Genomic DNA, 27846 nt, shown 5'->3' with positions numbered 1-27846 from the left:
TTTCTTCAAAATAACGCGATCAATAATGTTCAACAAAAATTTACATACATAAATTTCAAATAATAAAATTTACAAAAAATTTGTTTTAATTATATAAACTTACTAATTAAAGTTGATAAACAAGAAAGAGCAACGTTTCGCTAAAGATACACTGCCCTTGTGTCGACATAGATAAATTCTCTTAGGAGACCGTATCATTTGATATCTGTTCATTCCCGGCACACACGCATACTGATATCACTGTCTGTAATTATTGCATTCGATTTAAACATCACCTTCACAATTGTTCCGACAGAATAATCACTCTAAGCGTCTGAACACTATCGTTGTCGAGAAGTTTGTTGGACCCTTTGAACGAAACTTCGTCCTCTTCGAGACTCTCGACGGTCGTATGCTCGCATCCTTCCGCCTCGGCTCTCTCCTCTCCCGGTGGATCGTCCTCTTGTTTCGCGCTTCCTTTCGCGAATAGCGACTCGCGACGCGTTTCGCTCGTACCGACCGTTGACTCTTCCATGACATTTGATTGAGCTAGATCGTTGTTATCCTTGGAACATCCTACTTGCGATCGTTCTCGCGTAATCGAACAACTCTCCGACGAATTGGCGAGTTTCCTGGAAGCGGAAGTATACTTTGCGGCACATTCTGGAGACTTCTGAGTACGCGATCGAGCCGAGTCCGCGCCACGGCCTGTCAGCGGAGATGTCCTTGAAGGGTCGTTCCGAAAAGGAAGTCGCAAAGAAGGATTGGGTGAGAACGGCAAGTGTGATAGCCTCTCCGTGGCTTTGGAAGCGTCGAATTGAGTTCGCGGACTTCCGGTTAGCGCTTTGATATTCATAGAATGGCCCTTCGTGTCGACTTCGTCCGGGCAGGCTTGTCCCTCCAAGGAAGACGGGCGTTCCAGTAGACAACCTCCCTCGAATACGTGAGGATTCACGTCAGCATCCACTTTTAACGTTTCTCCTTGTGGCAAAGCCGCGGCCTCATCGAGCGTCGTCGTTGTACTGCCATTGTAGTGCTCTTCCAGCTGATCAGCTTCAGGAACCGCTTCTAACAGTCCCGAACGATCGACTCGTAATGGCACAGTTCGTGCGGCGACGTCCTCCGCACCAGTGAGCACGCAAGGACGCGGACATGTCACAGGATCCGTCTCCGCGATCTCCAGTAGTCCAGACTTATCAATCCGTCGGACTGTCACCGGCGCTGGCACGCCGTCCAGATCGCCATATGACGTCAGTCCGTGTCGATTTCTCGCGTAGTAATCTTCCGCGGGCAACAACGATGGACCACGTCCTAAACCTACATCGTAAGCCGCACGTTGCGGAAAATGCGGTGGACGTATCGGAAGACCCATTTGCGATGTCGTTGTTGCCGTGGCCGACGTCGCGATTGACGGTGCGGCGGGTGTCCTCGCAGACGGCGACACGGAAGGATTCTCGAGGACTATCTCCATACGATGACGATGTCGATGGCGATGATAGAGATGCGGATGCTGCTGCGTCACCGTATGACAGGGGGCCTGCTGCTATAGCCAGGTAGTACGCGTGTTTCCGGCTCGTGAGCCGGTAGGCAGGTCTCAAACGATTATCTCCCTAATGATTCTACGTCTGTTCGGCGTGGAGTAGCCCGATTCCAGACTCTCGTCGTACGATAAACTGACTTGTTGCGGCGGTTTTGTATCTTCGTCGTAATTCTCCTGATATGGCAATCCCGACACATCGTAAGGTGAATCTGTCGAAAATGAAGCAACGATTAATATGAAAACGAGCGGAATTGCAAGGCTGCGGAAGTCGGTGGTAAGGGTCGATGGAAGGAGAGGGGAAGCGGAAGGGCTCGAAACAAGCCTCTTCAAGAATGGAGAAGGTATCGCCGAACAATGTACTGTAGCCGCGGAAGATCGATGTAACGTACGATATAATCTATAACGCTGCAGCCCGACACGCACGCCGGTAATATAGGGACTGTCATTAGAAGCTAACGCCGGACGAGGGAAGTCACGAGAAACGATCGTAAGGCTAATACTGACCAACGTGTTTCTGAGACTTGACGACGGTGGCAAAGGGCTCCGCACAGAACTGCTGTCGGCTCAGATTATGGCTCTCCCTGTAATTCTCCCGTTGCGGTAGATAATGAGGATGCGTGGGGTAATCGGATTCCGTAGTGCCATATCCGGCAAGATCGTAGGGCTGATTAACGCCATTTGCCGCCGCGGACTTCATCTGCCATATGGAATCCTGCGAGTTCACGGAACCACCGTTGTTGGAATTCGAGTAACTATTATCCATGTAGCCCATATTCACGCCTGTGAAAAATCGAAAAAAGATCATATAACGTAAAGGTATATTTTCCGAAAGTTTTTATCAAGATATATAACACGCGCGCGCGACGCAATCGAAGAGAAAAATTCTTTTTATTTTTTATACATGTACGACGTTTACCGTTGATGTTATGATTAGGTTGATGATAACCATATCCCGACTGCGAGTAAGCGGGAGTCTTCGAATCTTCCAGAGCTAAGGCATGATCCAAGCTGTGCTCCAGAGCTTTATTCTCGGCATAGTAGGGTGGCGGTGGTTGTGTTTGTTGGCCATTACCTGCCACGAGACTCGGGCGAACGCTGGAAAAATAAAGAACAGATGAGCTGCCTTCTTTTATTCAAGTCATGTGCGAAACAACACGTCGTTTAGCTTATACGTCTAGCATTTTTCGTTCATAGCGAGAGGTAGCTTCGTGCGAGATGAAAACTTACGCGTTCGAGTCCATTTCGTAATCTTTCGCCTTCGTCGCGTGTTTTCGTCGGCACCGGCAGAACAGCAGTAACAATGCTGCAAAGAGTATAAAAACTGCTCCGCTCACTATCAGTGCGATTAAAGTTGGCGTTGCGAGTGCACCGGATTGCGCGATGTAGGATGGTCCAACTGCGAAAAGGAATAAGAAAATTGCTTCAATTCAGGAAAGTCGTTGGCAAACGTACCATCGCTAAAATTAACTTGTGCCAAATTACCTAAAATATCACATTATTTTAAAATGTCAGCAAATAAATAGTTAATGGAGGATATTCATTAAGAATAAATTAATTAAAATCTAATTTTTTAATTTTTTTAACTCTAAGATAATAAAATCTAATTTCGCAACCGCACAAAGCATATAAGATTAGTTTGAATTGATTATATAGATTATATAATTCTGTAATTCTATAATCACATTACTTTTGAAAATTAAACTTACTTTCGGCTTCCGCGTACTCGCCACACTTCTGTCGATCCGCTTTGAGGCAGAGTCTAACTCTGAGACGAGGTTCCGAATCTGCTGCTTCGGGATCGTCCAATATTCCCTCCCTTTGAGTGGGCGCAGCCCCGAGAACTTCGAGAGGCCACTCGTCGACGATTCTCCACGAACTATCAGAGCCTCCGTCGAACTTCTCGATAGACGCCACCAATGCCAGGCACGTGGCACCTACGTTAATAGCGAGTGTGCCGCTCTCAGGATCGAAACTCACTCGTAGCGGCGTAGGTATCTTCGCCACCGCCGTAGTGGCGGACACTTCATCGGAATAATCGGAATGATTTTTAGTATTGTAGACCTTCACCTTGAAGGTGTAAGTCTGATGTTGCTCCAGATTGCTCACGTTACACGGATTCGATCGTCGACAATCGAGCTCGAGCCACTGACCGGCCGGTCCACGAGGAGGCGCGCAATCCGGCGCAACTATCTCATCACCACCGGCCACTCTTCTGTACGAAACAAAATACTTGGTGATAGGAAGGCCACCGTCGAAACCCAGTTGCCATAAAAGAGCAACGTATGTAGGTCCGATTTCCATGGCAGTGATGTTAGTCGGTCTTTCCGGCGCACCCTTTGGCTGCAATCTGATGGTAGACGTGACGCTACCTTGAGCATTGGCAGCGCGACAGGTATAATCGCCGTAATCAGATTCGCGGATATTGGTCATTCTCAGGACGGATGTGTACGCGTCGTAGTTGTCGCTCGTGGTGGTAATCTCGTAATGACCGTCGCTGGACGAACCCTGAAGAGTCGCGGCGTTGGTACCGAAGCTCCACTGGAACTCGGGCTTTGGCCACGCTTGGACCTTGCAGGCCACCTCGGCGGTCTCCCGAAGATTGTAGGCCACCTTGCCGTGTTGATGGAGTACTATCGGCTCGTGCTCCACCTTGAGCATCATCGTGGACTCGACTTTCTTCACTTCGTTCATGAAGACGCAGGTGTACTTGCCGCGATCGCCCGCCACGATTTCGTCGGTCTGCGGACGAGCGTGACCCAAAAAGCTCAACGTGGAATTTACGGTTATTACGCTACCGTGGCCCTCCGACGCCGTCGTAATTACTTTGTAGAGCCTCTCGTCGGCCGTTAATTCTTGATCGTCCTTCAGCCAGCGCACGCTAGGTCGCGGCTTGCCCTGCGATACGCAGGATACTTGAAACGACGACTCGCCGACTCTGCGATAAGCAAGAAGACGTTACATTATTAGAACGGAACATATATCTTGTTCTACCCGCAAAGAGCTATTTCATTCCCCGAGTGGCGTATACCTCACAGAAGAAAAGCGCAGAAGAAAGCAAACGTAAAGTCCGTAGACTTCTATAATTACACGACCGTATTTTAGAACAACCGGAGAATTAGAGGATCAAACAGTTGAAGAAGCTCATACGAGCTTGCAAAAAAATTTATTATACTTGCAGATATAATAATCATATTATTTTCCATCGTGCCGAGTACAGATTTAAACGTCTAAAATGCGATATAAATATACGTTATCTCTAAAAAATATTGATTTGAACAAAAAACAGTTTTCCGATAAGTCTGATAAGAAAAGAAACTACAATATTTAGAAATAACTGTCATTTTTTAGAAATAGAAATTTGTGCATTATTACTTACTTTCTCGTGACATGAGGTTGTAGTTTAGTGAGTATCTTCGGCGGCTGATGAACAGTTAGATTCACCGATGCAGCTTCGCCAATGCCGATCTCGTTGATCGCGTGGCATTTGTAAGTGCCCTCGCTGCCGAGGTGCACCGAGTCGATCTCGTACTTCGGACCAGACGGGGTCGGCATCAGGATCGTGCCGCCTTCGCCCTCCTTCCACCACTTGTACTGCGGCTCAGGATAGCCGGCCGGACTGGCCATGCACGTGAGTATCACCCGGGAGCCCTCGACGGCGACCGGTGAATCCGGAGTCACTCTCGCCGGACCGGGCTTGTGTCGCACTCGAATGGTGACGGTGGAATGTGCCGAATGATTCCTGCGTTCGCCACCGGTGGGATGGATCGTGTTCACCGCGCGACACGTGTAATTACCGGCATGCTCCGCCGTGACCCGGGTCAATCGCAAAATCGGGCCCGACTGTCTGAATTCCGGCCGACCGTCTCGCAGCCACTCGATCACCGACGGAAACGGATTGCCGGACACGTTGCAGTGTACGGTCACGGTGTCCTCTACGTCGGCCACTCGGAAAGTATCTCCCTCGATCGTCACCGTGGGTGGGATAGAGTACGTCCAGAACCAGGGAGGCGTCGGTGCGCTTACCGAGTCCGTTGTCCGCCTGACAGGTGTACGTGCCAACATCCTGCAGCGTCACCTTAGGTATCACGTGCTTGAAATTGGTGGCGATAAAACTGCCATCCCGCCACCAGCGGACCATGCCGACCATCGGCTTCGAGTCCACGTGGCATTTGAGAGTCGCGGTCCCGTTCACCTCGACCTTGAGCGGGTTCTCCGGGCCGATAGTCACGCGCGGGAAGTAGTTGACGTCTAGCGTCACCGAGGCATCCAAGGTTTCGCCTTCGCGCATCGCCCGATTTCTCACGACGCACCGGAAGATCGCGCGGTCGTCCTCTCGCGTGGGTTCCACCATCAGGGTTTTACCGGTGTGCAGCGGTATAGTGCTGTTGCCGCGGTACCATCTCACTTCCGGTTCGGGACTGCCACCGTAAGTGTTGCACTGAAGCTCGAGTCGCTGACCCTCCGTAGCTGGTGCGGAAGTAGGCGATATCGACGGCGGACCAGGTGCCCTCAGTACCGTCAGGGTGATGTACTTTCTATGAAGATCGGTCCCGGTGCTGCTGACCTTCACCCTGCACTCGTATTTGCCGTTGTCGCGCTCGTAGGACACGTTCCTGATCTGCAGATCGTAACGGCCCTCCTCCAGGTTCATGAACACTTTGTAGTTCGGCGACAACGAGCGATTCTCGATCGCCGCGTTGTCGAGATTGTTGTTCGTATGGGTCAGCCAGAAGCACGTGACGTTTTCCCGCGGCGGCGGAAATCGACATTGCAGCTGCACCGTCGAGCCCTCGTGCGTGTCCATTTGCGTCTCGTCGACGCGTGCATGGATGGGCGCTGAAAAACGAGAAAAAATCAAGTTCAGCTCGTTAAATCATAGACTCTCTTGAAAAGATTGAAACTTTTTCCCGAATATTTTTACGATATGAGTTTCTCCCTTCTCCGTTAAAGGAAAAAAACGGAAAAATATCTATACGGTCCTTTAATAATATTTATCGGATTATACATTATGCTATATATGTACGGTAACAACGTTAACGAACGATCGATCGGCGCCACGAGGTAACCCGATAACCCGGTGACCCGATGAATAAATCGACCGCAAGAGCGATGGGCGAGGATCGATCGGTCTCTTCTGGCCGCACTTTACACTTTTGCACATACACGCGTTTTCCATTAAGATACGGGAATATAAATTCGCGGTGCGCGTAGTGGTAGTAGTAGTATAGTGCGTCAGGAGCGCGTTAATGCGATACAAATTACCTGTCGGCTGTCAACCCAGTTTTAGGTTGAACCGACTCTCGCCTTTTGCGCAATTAACGCCGAGTCCTCGCGCCGTTTTCGCAGCAGCTTGATGACAATGCCGATTGTCGCCCGGGCATGATTGAAGCAAGTGGGAAGGAATAACGCGATTTGGCGACGCGACGCGAAAAGCGTCGGACGTTTCGCGCCGTGTCGCATTTACGAAATAATGAACACGCGAAAACGGTTCGTCGCCCGGCTACAGCTCGCTCTGCTGCGTGAATTCCTGTCTCTTTTACGGCAGCGCAGCAGCGCGAGATACCGTTAGAGAATATCCGGGACGGCTCGCATTCTGCGAGAGAAATTGGTTTACCCTCTCGCTCGTGTTTTCGTCGTGAGCTATCCAATTAAAAGCACGAAGGATGACGGCTATAAAGGTTAATTTAAAAGAAAAGAATGAGAGAAGAAGAAGATGGTTGAGAGAAAATTGTGCGTGTATAACTTAAATAAATAACGCGTAATAATTTTTCCATCAACGCGCAAACAACGTACGTTCAACTTTAATATCTGCGTATGTGTCTATAGAGAGGGACACCATTGTAACACCATGTGCGTCGACAACAAACATTGTACGAGCTCGTTTTATTTTTTCTTTTTCCTTTTTTTTTATAAAATTCCGAATACGCTTCATATAAAAAAAAATTATTACATACGAATCCGTTACGCACGATAACCAATATGTGTTATACATGTGCAAAGTTTACAATAAAAAGGTCAAAATTGACATGATATAAAAATGATAACCGATGGAAAAAATTGTCCACATTTATAAAAATGCGTGTTTAAAAATACATATTTTTATTACATGTCTCTTGTGCTCTAAAGTAACGTTTGTTTCGTACACGCAAAGTATTCACGGTTTAAAAGTTTGTTTGTTCCATCTTTACAAAAGAAACAAAAAAAAGCTCTGCATTCTCCCACGCTGTTTGTGCGTTTTGCAACCAACCGTGGAAACAACACGTCATTCCCACCCATTCCTCTCTACCGTACCGTATATTTGTTTAGTAAATATAAATGGTAAATATAAAATTTCGGTAATTCTTCACGCAAATTAAGAGAGAGATGGGGGTATTTAGTGCGGTTCTAATTATAAAAAAAATCTATAATAGTGATCGATAGTGAGAACAGACTGATGTAAAATGAAATAGATATTCCAATAACTATCGCTGATGAGTCCGGTTATAATTATTTCAATTCCCGTAGAGACCGTTTCAACGAATATTTAATGATCGAATGATCTCATACACGTCAGCGCCAATTTAAACTATATAGATAATTTTAAATATCTCCTTCGCTTTTCGAGACCGATTTGTCTACGCTTTAAAGAGAAATGGTCTTTAAATTGATCGACGAAAAATATAGACGCGAGAGAAGAGATAACTTTTAGTATATATTTCATTATACATCGAATATTAATAAATCTAGCGTAATTTTCGTACATCCCTTTAAGAATGATGTTTTCGCTATTATGAAAATCGATGGTCATATGACAGTGGCATCGCGGCTTTTCACTATCGCAACGTAATATCGAATGTCGACACAAATCACTGTGTGAAAATCGAATATCACAGCGCGGTGACGTTGAAAACTAATAGTTCCCCCGCAGTGTCGTGACCACAAATATCGCGAATATTTATGGTTAGGACTGCACTGTCGTTGAGTTAACGTTAACCAAAGTTAACTAAATGCTCGATCTAAATCGTAGTCACGACATAACGATATAAAAAAGACATTCGCGCGGAGAAGTTACGAATGCGGGAATAGCGAATGCTGTCTGTTCGACTTGAGTCTCCCACAGAGACTCGTGATATTCAACAATGAAGCTCATGACGTACGTTGCAGGCGTACGTCTTGTCATGGTTTCGTATATTCAAATGGGAACCCTATGAACCACTTGAGTTCGTCTGTATGTCTGTCTATCTCGGACTTGTTCTGCCCTGCTACTCGCTTATCTATTCAGAGCTGGAGAAGAATTTTCAGGTTTATCGTGAATAAGTATACGTTCAATTCTTCGATGCTAATAAAATGTACCGAAAAAAGAAATGGAAGAATGGGCGTTAAAGAGAGGCGTTATAATATATTTTCGCAGTATTACCGAGTTTAACGAATAGAGCGGATACGCGAAGAAATGCAGATTCCTACGCGAATAATGAAACAGAATACCGAAGAAGGATCGGGATATTTAATGAGTATTGAAATTCTCGACGAATCTTCGGAGGAGAGAAATATATGTATATATCATCGGAAATTCTCCTCTCTAAATAAATTCGACGAAATAAACGTTTGACCTCACGGCTCCTGAGGTGTAAAGTGGAACTTTCTCGCACACGGTGAATGCTCGCGCGCAAACGATTTCATTTACACATTCGCGTTATATACTACCGTACTGTACTACTATCGGTTACGAAGCACCGACGAACGATGGAAGCGGCCACGTATCTCCTCTCTGCATTGGGTCACGTAACGGTAAAACCGCCGGTCGACTCGACTTGTCAACGCTATTGAGGCTCGTCCTCTACCGCGCCATTTTGTTTGGAAATGTTCGGGGACGCATCTTTTGCCTCTCGTGATTCCTCTCTTTTCCTCGCTCGAATTTTCGCACTGACGTTTATCTCGGCTACTACCCCCGCTTTTCGATTTATTCGTCTACGATCCGCGCGTTTGATTGTTCCTACGTTCGTTCATCTATCCGTCCACCCATCTCTCCGCTCGTCAGCTGATACTACATCGAGAATCGACGAGTTCGCTCGTATATCCGTTCTCGTTCGCGCATTGTCCTATTATTTTCCTTCGGCAATTTCCTCGCTCCGTTTTCGGACGACAGGAACTTCCTCTTTTTCTCTTCCCTACCCTCGCGACATGACGTTCATCCTTTTAAAGGTACGAATCCCGATTCGTGGCTTCACCGAGAACACGCCATTACGATATTACATTACACGTGAATAAGTTCTTGCATCTTGCGATTTTTATAGATGGAAGGTAAATATAGGTGGAAGGTAGATTTCGCCAAAACTCTCGCGGAGGGCAGAGGTATCTTCGAAATGTATATAACCAAGGTATATAAAAGAATTCTTTTAGATTCTCTCTCTGTTCTTCGCGAAAAAATCTGAAAATTAAATTCTGGCCACTTCGCTGTGTGATATATTGAATTTACAATATTATAAGGGAAAGTAAGAAATCATATTTGTAATTCTCTGTGGTATAAGAGACATATTATCATTCTCCGACATTATTATATTCGCGCGAAATATTACGGCATCACGCGGCTTTAATTGAAATCTATTTTTGAACCGCGATGTCCCATATATATTTTTAATTACTTACCAATGATGGATTTTATTACTGGAATAGCATTGATCTCACCGAGCTAACGTTATACCCACTTAACGGTATCGGCAATTTTTCATGAGTTTTATACAAAGTTACGAGAGCTGGCGAAGAAAAATCCACAAAGTTGGATAGAATACGCGAAAGATCAAGAGAAAGTTTTTACAAAATTTAATCATTTATCGGGTATATAACGTTGTTCTTTTGAAAATTCGATCTCAATACGGCCTAAAAATATCTATAGAGGCAAAAACGGCTTCAAACTGATATAAATATCTAATGGATCACGTGTTTGTGAAAAAAGTGACTTTTTCGCTCGACGATCCAGATGGCAAAACTGCTTTTTCCCTCTCTTTCCATATCGATGCTTTGCCAGAGCTTTCCGGAAAATTATGCCTTTATGATCGTTGCATATTTCTTCGCTTTTCTCTCTCTCTCTCTCTCTCTCTTCCTCTTTCTCTCGTATTCGAGAGAGCGCTTCGTCGATCGCAAGTGTTGCTACAATTTGTCGTCGTAAGGCGCTTTCAAAGCGACTTTAAATCGTTATGTTGCTCCGCGAGCGAGTGAATTACGTTGCTTGGCAAAATCAACTTTCCGCGCTAGATTATTCCGCTCTGCTCTACATTTCCTTCAAAGAGGGACTCTTACTTTTGCTTAAATCCATTTCTAACCAAGTTTCGTTGAAAGTATGCGCTCGGTTCTTTGCGTGCGGTACGCGTTGCGTGAGCGATCGAGTTTTCGCGACAAGATACGGTCATTTAAAAAAAAGAAGGCATATACCGATTAATCTTGATTGTGGAAGAAATAATAATAAATACATATAATGAGTAAGTAGAGCGCGAGAACGCGGAGAGCATGGCGGCGTTACTTCTCACACAGTCACGATTATCGATTTTCCAATCGTTATTCTCTCTTATAGCAGAAATTCGATAAACGTCTATCACTTACGGCAGCAATATTAAATACTTTGGCGATTAAATCTCCGCGCTGAAAATCTATCGAAACAAAATATCATATCTGGTTATTCTCAGTATCAGGTGGACTTTCGATTAGCTGGACAATCCTCGTCGTCAGTTTCAGACAGGATTTAATTTCGAATCGCGAAAATTTCGTAAATTTTCCGTATTCTTATATATCTCTTCAATCCCTTTAAAATCCCGAATCTATCGACGTCTGCGGTTGAAACGTAAAATGGGAGGATAGGATCTAGATGTACACCCCGATGTACTCGAGCGTGGTTTCTGCTTATGCCGCGATTATGCGTGTCGCGAGAAAAGGGGGTGGATGGAACCTCGGCATACTCCAACCCCTGCATAATATATCTTATTGTCACGAATCCCTCCTCCCTTCACTCCTCCATCTCGTCTCCGTTTCCTCTCTTCATTCCGTCTCTGCGAAATCGCCTTTCTCGTTATCATCCCTTTGTAGTTTTACTCTATGGCTTTCCGCTTTATTGTCAATTGCGCGATGACGGATTTAAATTAAGATTCCTCTCTCTCTCTCTCTCTCTCTGTGCTCGAAAGCGTTTCCTTCGTCGAAACTTTCTCCCGTGACGAATGTTCAACCACGAGGAACAGTCGCACGTTGCGCCTCGATTCGCATAAATGGCACGCTCGTCTTGCTCTCCCAGAAAGTATGACCGACCAGCATATATACTTTTGCGAATGTAGACGTTCATATACACGTATATATTCTCGCTCACCATACGCCATCGCTATCTGTACCACTATTATCAACATTTCACGCGCACGTGCATTATGGCGAATGCACAACGAGCAAGAGTTGCGCTTTACGTCGCAGTCACTGTGCGAAGATACATATCTTGATATTGCCGGCGCATCGAACATACATATATCAAGTAATATCGCTCTGACGGAAAGATTCTACTCTAAGTGGTACTCTAATGGAGTAACGTCGATCGAATAAAGAGAACGGAACAAAGATAGAAACATATATATATATTTTTTTTTTCCTCGTGTGCCGTCGTCGATGAATAAAATACGCGTCTTGAATTAATTATCGGTTCATCGCAGGCGGATGCATTATAATGAGTCATTCTCTATTGGCTCAGTTGTTGGTAGAGCGACAAAGCGACAGAGCACATGCCACGATACGTCAGTTTCGCGTAACCGCGGCGCAGATTCTGCGCGACACAGAATTCGAGGAGTATTGCAAACAATTTACGCGCCGCGCGTGACGCTCGACGGCGGCGGATAACAAACTTTCGACAAATTAATGGCCCGATAGACGCAAAGCTATATCCCGTATAATCGATATTTACGGCTGCGTGAGCCGGCACAAATGAACAAAGCCGGCCGCGTATATCACTCGAGAGAGAGAGCCAGAGTAATTAAGACAAGGGATAACGCATAACGAATAATTCGCGTGACGTTTCGACAAGCGGCGGCTTTGCCCGCGAGATGAACGCGACGTGTCGTTCCTCACCCGTAACTTTATGCGCACACGTACACATACGTATATACATGTTGACGCGATCATATGTTCTTGAAACCAGACACGATGCAAATCAGATTGATAAAAATGATAGTTGTGCTATTTTTATTCCACGTGTGTGTATACATGATAGATATCATTTTAATTGAGCACTCTCGTTGTATACGTATACCATTTAAGTTATCACGCTGAAAGGTTATCGCGGGACTCTGTCTTGAAAAAAGGAAATATTCTTATAGATTTGAGACACCCTGTACACAGAGAATGGCATAACGAGGTTTCGCGCAATACGGACTTGCGTAAATACGGCTTAGTCATGCAGGTAACAATCGTACCGATCTCTCGTAGATGTTTGATCGTGCATATATACAAGACACACACATCCTTACTACGGCGCGAGCCAATTGCGAAACTGTTAATACTGCATAATGCAAGATATGGCGACATACAATACTGCGTACGTAATAGGTTTTTTTTTGGAAATCCCTGGCAATTCTCCTTTAAGAAAATTGCTTTCCGCGTTCCAGAAGAGAACGATGATGAGACAGAAAAGAGAAAATTATGGGACAGATTTTAAATTTATATAGTTACGAAAGTGCGCGCTGTGAAAGAATACGATAGAGATTGTTCGGATTATGTCTCTCTTGTTCCAAAGTTCACCTTATATTCGGCGAGAGCGGAATTAATTTCTTTTTCTTTACATTTTTTTTCTTTTCCTCGAACAATTCGCCAAGGTAGAATCGTATAATTTCCAGTCGAACTTTAAATTTCGGGATTAATCTCGAGAGAAACATACAAGTATAGCGAGCGTTAGTTTGAAGCCAAGCCGCACAAAGTTCAAGTGACTCATATACCAGTCCTGTGTAACATGAACGTCCTCGTACTGGTGTCGGTGCCAACGGAGTATGAATTTTCAAGATACATTGCGCCATTTTAAGGTAGCGCGGCTCAATATTCTCGGCGACACTTTGTGCAATATTAAGAGGACACGGGATTAGCCAATTGGCGTAAGTAAAAGCGGTCGTCAGCATCGATCGTTTAAGCTCTGGACAGAGCAATTTTCGACGCGGAGGGCAATTTCTGCGACGTGTTACTCGGACGTACCGCGCGAAAAAGTTGTAGAAATCATTATCTCGTGGCAGGCGATAAAGGAAGCGATCTACAAGAACGCGCAGATACAACTTCAGATAACGGACGTTTACGTGACTTACAGCGATCTTATACGAGCGTTATCCCAGCTAGCCAGTAACGAAAAAGGAACGAGGAGAGTTTAATATCTTTCGCGTATTTAGCTTAAAGCACAATGCGAAAGAGAGAGAGAGGAGCTCGCGTTTTATACCTTATACCACATATATCTTTTTCGAGCCGAAGGTCTGTGCGCCCAGACTTTTGTTATGTGTTATCTTTATAAAAACAAGATTACGTTATAAATTACTTAGTTCACAATTACCTGCCTTTATATTTTACCTTGAATTTTTCTCGCCATATAAAATTATATAATATAGAAATTGTGTTGTGTAATTTATTTCCAACTTTTTGCATAAAAAATTTAATTACGTACATTTTTAGCACTATCGGATTGCTTCAAATATTTTGCACAAATTAATTATTAACAGTCTGTTTATCGAAGTATTTAACAGGTTATCCGATCGATGCTATAGGGAATGCGTTTTTTTTCTTGTTAACGGAAACCGTTTCGCTTCCAAAATTTGCTTGCGCCGCGTAGGAAATGTAATTCAACACGTTGTCGAAGGAATGCCACGTGGTATCGTATTTCGAGCACAATCCTACTGTGATTTACTGTCGCGCGGTTAAAACCGTGGATAACTGTTGAAACGTTTCCTACGTTTGGGGAGTTGCCGTACCAGGCAATCGAAAATCACATGAAAAAAAGATGTAAAAAAAATCCAAATAAAAATTAAACGTTATTCGACGAAATCAGAACGACTGCATCAAAAAATTAACGATTTTACAGCGTAACCAGTGTAATCATTGCAATTAAATGCTTGCATTTTCCAAGCCCAATAATTTTGATCCGGTTGGACAAATATTTTTTTAAATACACATGTATATATAATATATAGATTGACCTACGTAAAATGCAGTCTATTATATTTATATACATATAAAGCTGAAATTTCGTTTCCGAATGTTTGAATTTTATCTGGCAGAGTAATGAATTAACCGTCGAATGTTGGTACCCCGCATACACATGCACACACCTACTCCGGACCCTTTGTAAATTTATCCCTTCAATGGCGCCGCCATCTGGGAGCCCGCGAAACGGCATCAGCCAGCCTCCGATGCAGACCTGCAGCAGCCCCGCAGCAGTTGGGTTGCAGTAAATCACGCAAGCAATAGACGAAGGGGCAAACCGCGGGCGCTGTCTTTCAACTCCGGGGATGCACGAAAGCCGCGCATTCGGGAAACGTTGCCGCCGCGCCGTCGCGTCGGTCGCATTGCGTCAAGAGTGCTTTTCGTGCTTGCTTCGTGGCGAAACCACGGGCCAATTAAGCGCAATGCGAAAGAAAGAAAAAAGGAAAAAAAAGAAGAAGAAAGAAACGTACTCGAACGAAATATGAAGACGCGGGCTCTCTCTCTTTGGCCGCGAGCTCATCGCGCCAACGTTAATAAGGAAGCGCGGCCGCTTCTTCCTCGTGATGTATGGCCGAGGTGCTGTTTTACGGACAGATTTACGATTCGGCGGACAAAAGATCGGGAGGGAAAGACGACGATGGGCACAAGATGAGTGCCGTGAGGTACTACGTCCGCTCCTTACTCATTCACTCACTCACCCACTGTCGTTCTCCCGTTACTCGCGCAGACAAAGACGCGTTCTCCTTGCCAGATGTCGGCGCGACTGTCACGTCTCTCAGTCGCGCCGCGCGCGATCGACGTAATCTACATAACATACATGTCTCTTGTAAAGTGAGAAAAGATGTTTCATCACTTTACGGTTTTAAATGCAAGCTTACATTGCAACAACGCGAAAGAGTCGCTCTTCTAAAGTCGGCAAAAATGCTTCTTGCATCCTTTCAATTCGTTTTCATATTTTGATCGAAAAACATATATGAAAGTAAAAAGAAATCGAATTATTATTTTTGTTAGCAACTTTAATGTATGTACATATGTGTAGGGCGTTCATAAAGTTCGTACCTTTGCTTATAAGGAAAAGAATGAAGTAATATCTATAGGTGAAACTGCATAATTATTAGTCTTGTTTTTCTACATATGAATTTTGCAAAGTTACACATTTTTTATCAGCGATGCCAGTTTTGTCAGATGGAATTATTGCAAAAATTGAAAATGTTAAATTTTATTAAAATTGTATTAAAAATTAATACAATTTCTAAAGTTTATTTTACAAAACTCATTCGTGTAAAATTCATTTTCATGAATGATATAAATTTTTAATAAAATTGTAATGACATTTTTTAAAAGATCGTATTATAGGTATCTGACAGATCTTGTATCGCTGGAAAAATGTATAACTCTGCAGGATTCATATATGAAAAAAAAACTAATAAAAATGTGCACAGTTTTAACCACTTTATTCTTTCCTTACAGACAAAGGTACGAATTTTATAAATACCTCATGTATATACATATACACATATACATGTATATATAAAATTACACAAATTCTCTATTGCAGTAAGTTCAGAATAGCTTCTATAACATAATTAATATAACATAAATACTCGGAGAAATCTCTCAGAATGATTACTTTGTACGTTTCATCTTATTTACCATACGCACACAGGAATTCTCTCTCGATGAAAACCATATTCGCGCCGAAATTTCGGGCGCCTGCTTCGCAAAGGTGTAGCAAAGTTACTCGAAATTCTCCCAGTTATTTCCCACACCGATGGAAGCCACGCTGTCGAGCGAGGAGAGGCAACCGATGAATTTTCCGGCAGGAAGATTATTCTCTCTCTCTCTCTCGACTCTGCAGGAGGCCGGCTCTCGAGGACGACGCGACGTCACGAGACGCGCAAACGTATGATCGACGACGACGATAATTCGGGAGACCGTCGAACACTTTCCAATATTTCAAATGTCAGATGTATCGGAATATATTTGAATATAAGCGAGAGGTATGGGACGGCGATATAAAAGGCGCACACATGTGCGCAAGTAGGTATATAAGTAAACCCGGGGAAAACAAATTAGCGTTATCGGTTGCGATCAAAATGAAAAATTACACGATTGGTGTGCGACCTTCGCTTGATACACACGCTATGCTCACGCACGCGGTCTAGAAAATTATCGCTCGCGAATCTGTCACACAAAATCGTAATCGCGTTGCGCAGTTTGCTCGTCGCATTTAATTGCATTAAATCATTATCGGATATTTGGAGCGGGAAAAGGCGAGAGGGGCGTGTAAACCGCTAACCAAAAATATGTACGCTAATTCCGTAATGTCTGGCTATTAGATAATAATTCCCAACAGTAATATGCGGTAATACAAATTAATAACAGTGATTATAGTTTTCCAGTGATTTCTATGATACATATATGCACAAAATAATTGTCGTCCCAGACTATTGTTGGTATTGATCTCCAAGATATTTATAAAATTACATTCGCGTGTCCATACAATATCGATGACAAAATACGTATAAAACATCAAAGAGATATTCCGTAAAATTTCGTCGAACGTTTCATAATTTAATCGTGTCCCGGAAAATCTCTACATTTAATTGCTCATAATTTGATAAAATTCTGCAGAGAGAAACGCCTCGTTATTCCGATAAATACGAAGGAAAAAAGCAAGATTCCCCGTTATCGAAATTAAAATTGGTCTCTTACGTAACACGCCGAGTTCTGTAAACCTCATTAACGCGCGATGGTTTTGTCGGTACTGATACACCGGCGATAAATCGTGGCGAGTCTGGCAGCAACGAGCGTAATCGCGAGGCGAGGAAAGTCGAGCGGTCTCTCTCGTGCGATCGCGATCAACGATTACGTTGCTTGGCTTTAAGCTCGTTTACGTACGCACGGGACGATAAGCGATTGCCCGGGCCGGGCACGGCAATTTTTTTGCATTAATACACCCGGTAATGAATGCACACGCGATATACATATATACCCGTGTACATACATATAAATATGTACCATTTTTTTCATGCGAGATGTCGCATGCGGCACGCGACGGATTAATGTCGGGTTATACTACTATATACGTATATGTGTGCGTATTATCGCGGCGCGAATCCGCTCCGGATTAATACTACTCGTCGCCGTTCCCGAATCCTTACATTTCGGCGGTTTATGCGGTCATCTATAAATTAGTTCGCCACGGTATTGGACCGACCACCACCGATACGAGAGGATCGTTAACGATTAGGGTTAATCTCGCGAGCTGCCAGACATTGCAGGGTGTATATTATATTATATTATATTATGTGTATATACGTATATTATATTATATTATATATATATATATATATATATATATATATATATATTGCGTGTACATGTGCTATGTGAAAAGTTACATTTTTCACTTTTGTTCTACCGTGAACATTACGAGTCAGTAGAAAAATAAAAAGTTTGGCGTAAAAGTTTTAATTTTCCCATCATAGGAGTATAAAAAGAGTAAGACGCGATGGATCTTAATTGGATTTTAAAGTCAGGCTTCTTTTGTAAAGTTTGCCTGTACATGTCAAAGTAAGAAAGCTTATACCGATATTCTACACTTTCAACGTGTGATACTCATCATATACACAACATCTTTATCGAAGAAATATAATATATTTATCATGTCGAGATATTATTAATTTAATTTTCTAGCTGGAAAAAAAACAATAATAAGAGTAAATATAACAACTGTCGCTACCGTGAATGCAATACGTGACACGCGATGCAGGATGCGTGTGTCGCAACATCCTGTAGTATTAATCGCGAAACGTGCCGATCGGCCTCTAATGCGAGGCCAAAGAGCCGCAAAACGAGCACAAACGAACAAACGTCGGCACATTGCGCATAGTAAATACCTAAAGGCATGTTATTCACCGTTGATGTTATCGACATCGCCGGCAGAAATCGTCATTTGTACGCGTTCGTGCCAGTGTTTCTCAAATCGTATTTGTCTCAGAGGTCGCTTGACGTTTCGAAAAGGTATCATGAGGATTATATATAAATTTTTTCTTTTTTTCCCCTTTTTTTTAGACTGACGTAGACATTTGTCACCCGTAATAGTATGCGTGTAAAATTTTACAGGCCACCGCGGTACGCATATTTCGAAAAAACTTGAGGTAAAATTTACGTTAATTATTTTTGCATTAAACGTTAATGGAACACGGAAGGTTATAAACTATAATCGCGTGGCAATTTTATAGAGAACGCTCTCGATAACACTTCTCTTTATCACGCGTGTGCTTTTATTTAAAACGCCGGTATAGACCCGCGTGCAGAGGAGTGATACAATAAATAAAGAAAATAAAGAATATCGAAATTTTCTCTGGATTTTATTATATATTCTAGAGAGTCCTATCCTAGAGTCTCTGTCGCGCGATCTCCTTGTTATCTTGGCGTATGTGACCGCGCCGCCTTTAGGTGTTTCTTCAGCTGGAAAATATATGGAGAATTTTCTACGACTGCGTGTCTTTTGTCTTTATATAAAGTAAACTCCGTGCTTCGATAATACCTCGGCGTGGCTCTCTCTCTTTCTCTCGTTGCACGTTTTCGCCCCCGCATCGACAGAGGCACGCATGTGCCGCCGCTAATGGATTTTAGTTATTTAGAAAACTCGGTTCGCGCAAGATCTGGGTTTGCATTTGCTCCTTGTTCGGACGTGAGACCGCGACCGAGAGGAACTGCACGGGCGAAACTTTACGTGACTAGTGCCGATTCGGGCTCAGCACCGGCATAATGCACGGTTCTTCAGAGGTGTTGCCTCTGCGGTATTAACAAACATGTTCTCTCGCACGTTCGTGCACCATCTAACTTCCTTCCCGTAGTAATAAACGTGAAGGGTTTCGCCCCTAGCGACGTTAAACGGCCACTTAAAGGGAACTATTCGTAATCTAAATATCTTTCGAAACATTATATATACTAAAAATAAGATGCACACGCACGCACTATTTTCTATACGCGCTTTTATTTTCTCTATTTTTGTCTCCGTTTCGAATATTTCTAAATATGAGTGCATATATAAATGCAATCAATTTGAATTATTCTATTTCGTGCCTATATATACATATGTATATGTATGAAATAGATGTGAAATAATTATAAGGACATGAAGTATTAATGGCACTGAAATATTCAAAGGCATCATAATGTTACACGACATGGAATGATTTGATATAATAGTACAGAATATGTGGAAAATTAAAAGTATATTATATTACGTATATGTTCTATACATATGTGTTACAGGAGAGAGCTATATTGTTAACGAAAAATTGTGCAACACTCGAAGGGAACCGCAAAATATGCACACTGTGTCTTTCTGTATAACATATTTCATATAAATTTAGATTAATTGGAATTAATTTTTTGATTAGCACGTACAAAATTTATATGTTACAATAAGGTTTCCTAAATTTCAACATGGATCGATAACTGATCTCATGACCCATAAAAATATTATTATTTCATTAAATTAATTAATATTTCCATGTTTTTAATTAATATTTCTATATGTGATAATATAATCAGCGTCAAATTACTTTGTTTTTCTTCTGTCGGAAAGAAATTAAATCGAAACTGATTCATCTATATCACATATCGTTATCTACTTACCAGAGCATAAAAAATGTATTTCTTTTCTATATCAAGTCATTTTAGTTATAACAATTTGCTAGAAAAATCCTTGGAATATTCAACCTTATAATCTGGAAATTAGAGGCATTTGCACGTTATAATCCCGTCGATCTAATCTCTAAACCCCATTGACATATCTGTCTCTGCTTTTGCGACACCCTGTACATATATACACGCCCAACGGCACCCGTGGGCAGGACATAACAAAGCGAAACGCGTTAATGTCTGCGGCGTATATGGCAATAACAATACGTCGCGCGGCCGGCAACCGAACCTTATTTCACCGCGTCGAATATCATCGCCGTAGGCATTCTTGCACCGCATGCGGCCGCGCGAATATTGGCCCTCGTATGTACGTCCGTGCAATATGACGGCGAGAATCGCAGTCATAACGCACATGCGAAAATCGCGAATCCGCTTCGGCAAAAGAAGCACGTCCGTTTTTCCCTCTCTCGCTCTCTCTTTTGATTTCAAACACGATCATATACCAATACACTCATCGGCTTTCAAGATCGACGAGCTCTCGGGCCAGATGGTAGTACAAAGCAAGACGTATAGAGTGTCATAGGAAGTCGCCTGCTTTCTATCAATCATAGAATGCCATGAGCCATTTCGATGACGTTGGGATTTCTTAAAAATATTTTTTACCGGTATTTTAATTAAAAAGGAAAGAGAAAAAGAAATTTACAAATAAAAAATATCAGAGAAAAATAAAAAAATATATATAATCAGAGAGAGAGAGAGAGAGAGAGAGAGAAACTTTTTTTAAATTACATTGAAAAAATTTAATAAAACAGAGAAATTATATTTCAAAAAAATATTTGTGCCGTCTCGTTTAATGTAGCGCGAAAAAATGTGAAATTGCGCGACAAAAGATATTTAATATCCAATCTTTTTAAACATATGCGTACATTATATTTACAAAGAGAAACACGAGAAATCTCTGGAGCAGTCGGCACACATTGTTTGACAAAAAGCCACTGCCGTTTCTTTGTCTCTCACATATATTCCCATAAACGTGTCTATATATGTATTGATATATATCTATTCGATACATCGCAGCATTCGACCTTTGCGATATGATCCCGTATATGAAACACACGGTGAAAGTTGGGAAAACTGACATACGTTGCCCTCCGGTTGTCGGACCTGCCCCAGTCATCGAAACACGCTAGCGATGTGCAAAATAATTTGAAAAAATGGGTCGGCAATTTTTTATTTCGCATCACACGGCACATATAGCCGGGAAACGTATACGTACATACATATACAAGCGCGAACGAAATAATGCTCCCTACGTGCGTGCGCGTTTACCTCCGACAAATGCGCTCTCGTTCCGGCATCCATTTCGTTTCCTGTGTGTAAATGTGTGTATGTGTGTGTGTATGTGTGTGTATGTGTGTGTGTATGTGTGTGTGCCTCCTCTTTCTCTCTCGCCAGTCCGGTAATATAAAGAATTAATTCCTCGACCGTTTCTCCGCTTTTCAAGGAATAGAACGGCTCTGGACCAGGCTATATCGGTGCAGCAAACGTGCTGCAACGGAAATATTTGACCCGCGGCGGAATCGGTAAGGAAGCGCGGATACGCACGGAATGGAGAACTGCAGTAATGTGAAAACGGGTAGAGAATACCGAAAATTCGAGTAATCCCGAAACGCGAGTAATGATATAGCCTCCGGTTTTGCACCTTCTTTTCACGCAACATTACTCGCGATGTTTCAATGCTTAATCCTGATTGAATAAAAGATTATTTAGTTTTCCACATTATAAAACTAATTTACAATACGAATTATAGAGAAATCTAATCGCATTAAGCTAAACACTATAAACAATTATTAAGTCCTCGGGCAAAATTGCAACAGTGTGATTAGATAAGTAATCTTTTTCTATTCGTCGTGAAATGTTTTCGTCTGATTTTCATTCGAATTAAAATTCCATTAAAGTGACATTATACGTGCCGGGTATTTTCATGTTCGTGTCGAGAAATGAAGATGAATAAAGTAATAAAGGGACGATACTTTGTATAATTGCCGTACATGGAAAGTAAATAATTTTTGGATCCGAGGGGCGCATAACTCCCGGGTTATATATTTCTGCGCGACGACAAGAAATAAGGGGGGTCGTTTGCGAAAGCCTTTAATCGTTCATGTTTTGCGCAAGAGGAGAAGAGGTATGTCGGCGCCCTCCTGTGTGCCATTAACACGGCGTCGCGCTCGTAATCTTCTTTTCGTAATGCAACAACGGAGAGAGGTAACGGCGCTTTCGCACCTGCGTTGCAGCTTGCATTTCTTTAACGCGCCCCTCGCAGGAAGAGCGTTGTCGTCGAAATTTATCGAGTGGACAGACAGCTTAGAAGCACTCGGCTCTCGGAGGAAAAACACCGGCAATAAGAGCGGGAAATTTATTAGGGCTGCCGCAAAGACGTCGATCGATTACTCGTGCCACTTTACTTTAAATGAACGATTGTCGACCGTACCTTAAATACCCACCGATCTTCTTGTAACAGACTATCCTGTTACTATATAATACCGTTTTCGGTTCTCTCTCTGTCTCTCTTCTATTTTTTCCTCTTAATTAACCGATATATATATATATATATAGCACTCTGCGAGACATTTCGAGATAAATTGTGCCGGCCCTATTTTTACAGCATCTCACATTTTATCTCCAAGATACAAATTGCTACATAAATCAAGCTACTGCGTGACCATCGCGATTAAATCTATTGTATCTCTCGCGAGATACGCGCCGTTAAACGCACTCGAAACGCAACACTTTTCCTCGCAATTAAATGTATCATCGTTGTTAAGAAGGAACATCGCGATTTCCAATCCGGCTATATACCTCCCCGACCGATTAGCGGTTAATTACTTTCCGATAATTCCGCGGAGCGATAACATTTGGCACGAATCGCCGCGGATCTTCGTGGGAAGCGGTCGTTCGTGGGTAACGACGATTAGAAAACGCGCGTCGTTAATGCGGCGGCGCCGATGCGATTTTCCGAACTGCGAACCGCGACGAGTCGATTCGAGAGAGAGAAAATGAGAGAGAGAGAGAGAGAGAGAGAAAGGGAAAAAGCTACCACCATCCCCATCGCGATCTATGCGCGCAACATAATCGGCTTGCAACTGCAACGCGCCCTCTCACCTAATTATGGCCTCCCAATTAAAGTCCCGAGTGCGTCCGAGCGTGAGTCGAGCGTTCGCGGCAAAAGCAACTTTAATTTGGACCTCTGCAAACCTCCGACCTTTGCAGTTCGCGAATCTTAGCCCGCGGTCATTTCGATTCATCGAGAGAAGAAAAATCGCGGATTGAGCTACACGATTGCGAGCGTGTGCAAGCAAACCTTGCGCGTATGCAAATCTCCCCTTCTTTCCACGTCCTCGACCACCTCCTCCTCTCTTTGCGAACCACCGTTCACTGAGAGATTGACGCTGGAACTGCGGCGGCTGTTTAGATTGCCGCGCGGTTCGACATGCCACAAAGGACCGATCCGTGACGCTATCAGTACGCTATCATCATCTTGCACCGATGCACGGCTGTGCATCTGCATTTCTGGCACACGCAAACATCGTGTCTACGAGCAAACTTTCCTCGGCCCGTCCCTCATATGACGGTTACCATCCATAATTTTTAAATAGCACTTTGAGAGTTTACAAGTTACGCCATTTCTCTTCTGATATATACATTGTTTGAATTTTTAAGAATTTTATTCAAAGGTTTAATACACACAAATACACGCACGCATTTGATGTCGCGATACATTTTGCGGCTTTCATGTATATTTGAATATGAATAAAGTGAAACTGACTGAGAGAGCAGCTTAAAGATCCCAAGAGAGGAAGAAGCTCGTCTGAGAGTTAAGAACATCGATGCAACATTAACATGCCATTTCGCATCAAGATATAATATCAATAAAAAGTAATATTCGAAAGATTTATCAGTACGAGAGGACATTTAATCGCGTTGAAAAGTGTGCATATTTTTATTTATACATTCCCGAGGAATAAATTGAAGTGAAAAAAAAAATGGAAAAAGAATTAAAAAATTAAGGAAGAGGAAAGTACCACAGAGTATACATGTAGCTTTCTTTCAACAAGTTGTGCAACATTCTCTTTGTACTTTAATGACATAGTTATGCTTATGTTATTTAAAACTTTAATTTCGTTGTTAAAGCGCCATTATTATCATTATTCTCGGTCGCATCAGATCATTCTTGACAGAGTGAACACGGTCGTAATTGTGCTGCTTGGCGGTATTTTCGAAGCAGTCTTCCATGAAGCTGCTTCTTTGTAAGATCGGTTCGACGCGCGATCACGCAGCCGTGACTCGTCTCCGTATTATGTATACTTTTTCACCTGATGGAATGGGCGAAATATCCGAGAACCCGTAATAAATGAAAGTCTTTCTTTCAACTCCTAGTTTGATCTCTAGAATGGAGAATCGCTTCTGCGGTAGAGACCAAGTATTTTTAAAATATCGCCCGCAGCCACCGCATCTCCGGAATCTCTCGATCTTATGTCAATTTAACCGACTATATCGCGACGACGTATAAAAAGATAGTAGAGAAACTTTGTGAGAAGAACGAACTTTCGTCTTGACATTTCTATCGTCTGCCATATATTTTCTAATCGATTCACAGCTGTTCCGACATATTTCTTCCGCGTAGCCCTTGGTTAACGAGTAGCAATGACAGACATACTACGTAATAACTTTATTTTACTTTGCTTACGATTTTTATATACGTCTGATCTATTTTCTCTCTCTCTTTCTTTGATACTGTCGACTCGTTTTATTTCCAGCAATCGTACGACTAAAGTTGATGCTAGTCGTTTCAATGGAGACAGAAACGTTCTCTCGATATCTGCCACGGCTTGAGCGAGCGAGTATCGTCGACATACTTCGATATCCCGTCGACTATTGACATATTATTCGACCTATTTAATACATATATGACACAAGTTAAAAGACTATACTCGCTCGCGAAACAGAAAATTCGAAGAAACATTGCAGGAATAATAGATGCAGCAACGGACGCATACATCGGACGTTTCAACATTCCCCTTCTGGATGTTACAACGTAGAAGGGCATGTTGCAATCTGCAATCTGCAGCCCACGCAAGACATATACGCGCGCGAATCCGGTTTCATTCCTCGACACCTCTTTTCTCCCTCGTCCTGCCGTGTTGCATCGCGTATATATACGTTACAGAATTATCAATTTATTCGATATTTATACTCGCCAGAGGCGGCCAACTCCGATCTACCCCCAGTGCCCATCAATCTCACCCCGAGTGAATCGTTCATTAATTAACTACCATCCTGCGTTTCGATGAAATTAGTTTTTAATCATAGCGTCCAACGTTCGTTAGGAGTACGTAACAAGGACCCAGAGCATATACTCACCGGTGCAGAGCAGCAATAGGTTCATTATCGCGATCTGCGTACGGCGGTTGATCCTCGGCTTTCTATCCATGATTACAGGAGATGGAGTTTATACAGAGACGGGGAGAGAGAGAGAGAGAGAGAGAGAGTAACTTCACACGAGGATAGTAATTTCACACGTGTTTCACACTCGCGGAGAGATTCTCATCCGCTGCTCCGTCGTCGCGAAATCCCTTCCCTGTATTCCGAAACTCTCACCGAAGGCGGCAATCAAATAATATACGCATCGTCAGTGTAATTTATCTCACTCGGTTATCTCTCGCGGCGTGCGCTGCGTATTTATTATTTATTTATATATTCTCACAGGGGATCGTGACACAACACGCGCGCACATCCGAATGACATTCACTGCACTATTAAAGCGTCGGCGACGAGAGAGTGAGACGCTCCATGCACCATTCTTCATCGCACTCGTTTCGCAAAAATTCAACCCTCGATCGTCGTCGTCGGTCGCTACCGTCCGGATCTGTCGATCGTTCTCGGGCGGATACTCGCTGGCAACCTTACATCAGCGACGATGACACTTTGGCCCGACGAAGACATCAGGCGGAAACGACGACGCGCTTCGATCCGCGCGCGATCATCGCGTTTTTAAACTCGCGCACGAAGAAGATGAGACCGAGACCCCATTCCAGCACGGGGCGGCGAACGTATGTGCAGAAACGTACGTGCGTGTGTGCGTGGACCGCGTGCACCTGACGGTATCAATGGTTTCCTGCGCGCGGTCGAAGATTTTAAATCGAGATTCTTCTCTCCTTTCCACGTCTCGAGTGCGAAGAGAGATACGACTCCGAAACTGTGGAATTTTTTTTTTATTTTACTCCCGCCACGGGAGATCACTGTACCACCGTTGTTCGAGACAATACACGACGGAACAGACTAGTCGAGGTCCCTTTTTGCCCCGAGGACAAACGGATGAAAGAGCCTCCCTCGGTGAAAAGCAGTCTGGCGCGAAAACCAAAACTCTCGCACGTCCGTCGACACCGCCAGTGCGTCTCTCGACAGTCGCACGGCAACTGAGCCTGTGATCGCATCGCGCCTTTGCTGCCCCCACTCTCGGCTTTCACCCCCACCGCGGCTCCTTTGAACTGCCACGCATAGTGTGCCGCGTTCATACTACAACCGACCGGCGGTGGCGGTGGCGGCGACGATGGTGGTGGTGGTGGTAGTGGTGGTAGCGTCGACGTCGACGTCGACGTCGACGACGATGACGATGACGACGATGACGAAGACGGTGGTGGTAACCGGCCAGAGCCGGATGCGCCTCTGCAGGTGTAAGAGGCGCTAACTCGAAGCTCGTCCGTGAGAGAACTCGCTTACTGCAGGGTTTCTCAATCAGACGAAATCTCGATGCTCCTTTGTACGGTGCGAAAATGCAGGAGAGAGAAATCACAGACGAGCGAACAACAAATTCGATAATGCATAATTCCCAGGGAAAACTCTTTGACGAGAAATGAGATTTTTTAATATGAATTTCGTTACGGTAACAATTTTCCCCTTCGATAGCGTTAAATAATATGTCCGAAAAATGTATATATCATGTATAACGTCGCGCAAATATTCCGAAACGTATCATGAAGAAGTTTCTATTGTTATTTAATGTATTCAGCATATCGTATTTTCATTACGGCATGAAATAGCTTTAAATAAGACTAAGTCTCGAAATATGGTCCCTGCTGCATATATGGTCCCTCTTGAGATATATATATATATATATATATCGTAAGTAAAGTACTTGGACGACACTAGGAACTACTTCAACTCGCTGGTAATAGTGCATTCTGGTTATGTGAAGAGGGTGCATTACGTTTTGCTCTCTTGAAACAACGAATTTAATGAAGGTGGTAAATTTTTATAAGGTCCTTATGTAGATCATTGCTTACGTTTTTTACGAGATATAACGTGCTCTTTTAAGAGATGCAACAGCGCCTATAGCGACCTAAGATTACTGGTGACTGGATATTATAAAAATAGAAAAAAAAGAGTAGATTTACAATGTGAAGTAGTTATAATTGTTTTATCTATTC

At 43.3% G+C, this 27846-nt stretch overlaps 1 protein-coding gene and 1 long non-coding RNA gene across 2 annotated transcripts in view; one reads left to right on the top strand and one right to left on the bottom strand.

Annotated features, from left to right (window-relative positions):
- Positions 1-27846, top strand: part of LOC114931536 (uncharacterized) — a 165631-nt gene that overhangs the window by 15631 nt on the left and 122154 nt on the right. The gene's annotated exons all lie outside the window — the stretch shown is intronic.
- On the bottom strand, positions 1567-26929 carry ed (hemicentin protein echinoid). Its single transcript, XM_029303617.2, is given in 8 exon segments — positions 1567-1728; positions 2024-2299; positions 2436-2614; positions 2747-2915; positions 3226-4454; positions 4896-5500; positions 5502-6355; positions 25781-26929. Coding segments are annotated over 8 exon segments (3537 nt in total). The 5' UTR covers positions 25851-26929; the 3' UTR covers positions 1567-1573.

This window comes from Nylanderia fulva, unplaced genomic scaffold (genome assembly GCF_048542155.1).
Source record: "Nylanderia fulva isolate GAGA-0341 unplaced genomic scaffold, ASM4854215v1 Scaffold27, whole genome shotgun sequence".
Lineage (NCBI taxonomy): Eukaryota > Metazoa > Arthropoda > Insecta > Hymenoptera > Formicidae > Nylanderia > Nylanderia fulva.
Note: the sequence above shows the minus strand (reverse complement) of the source record. Positions and strands in the feature narration are given on the sequence as shown.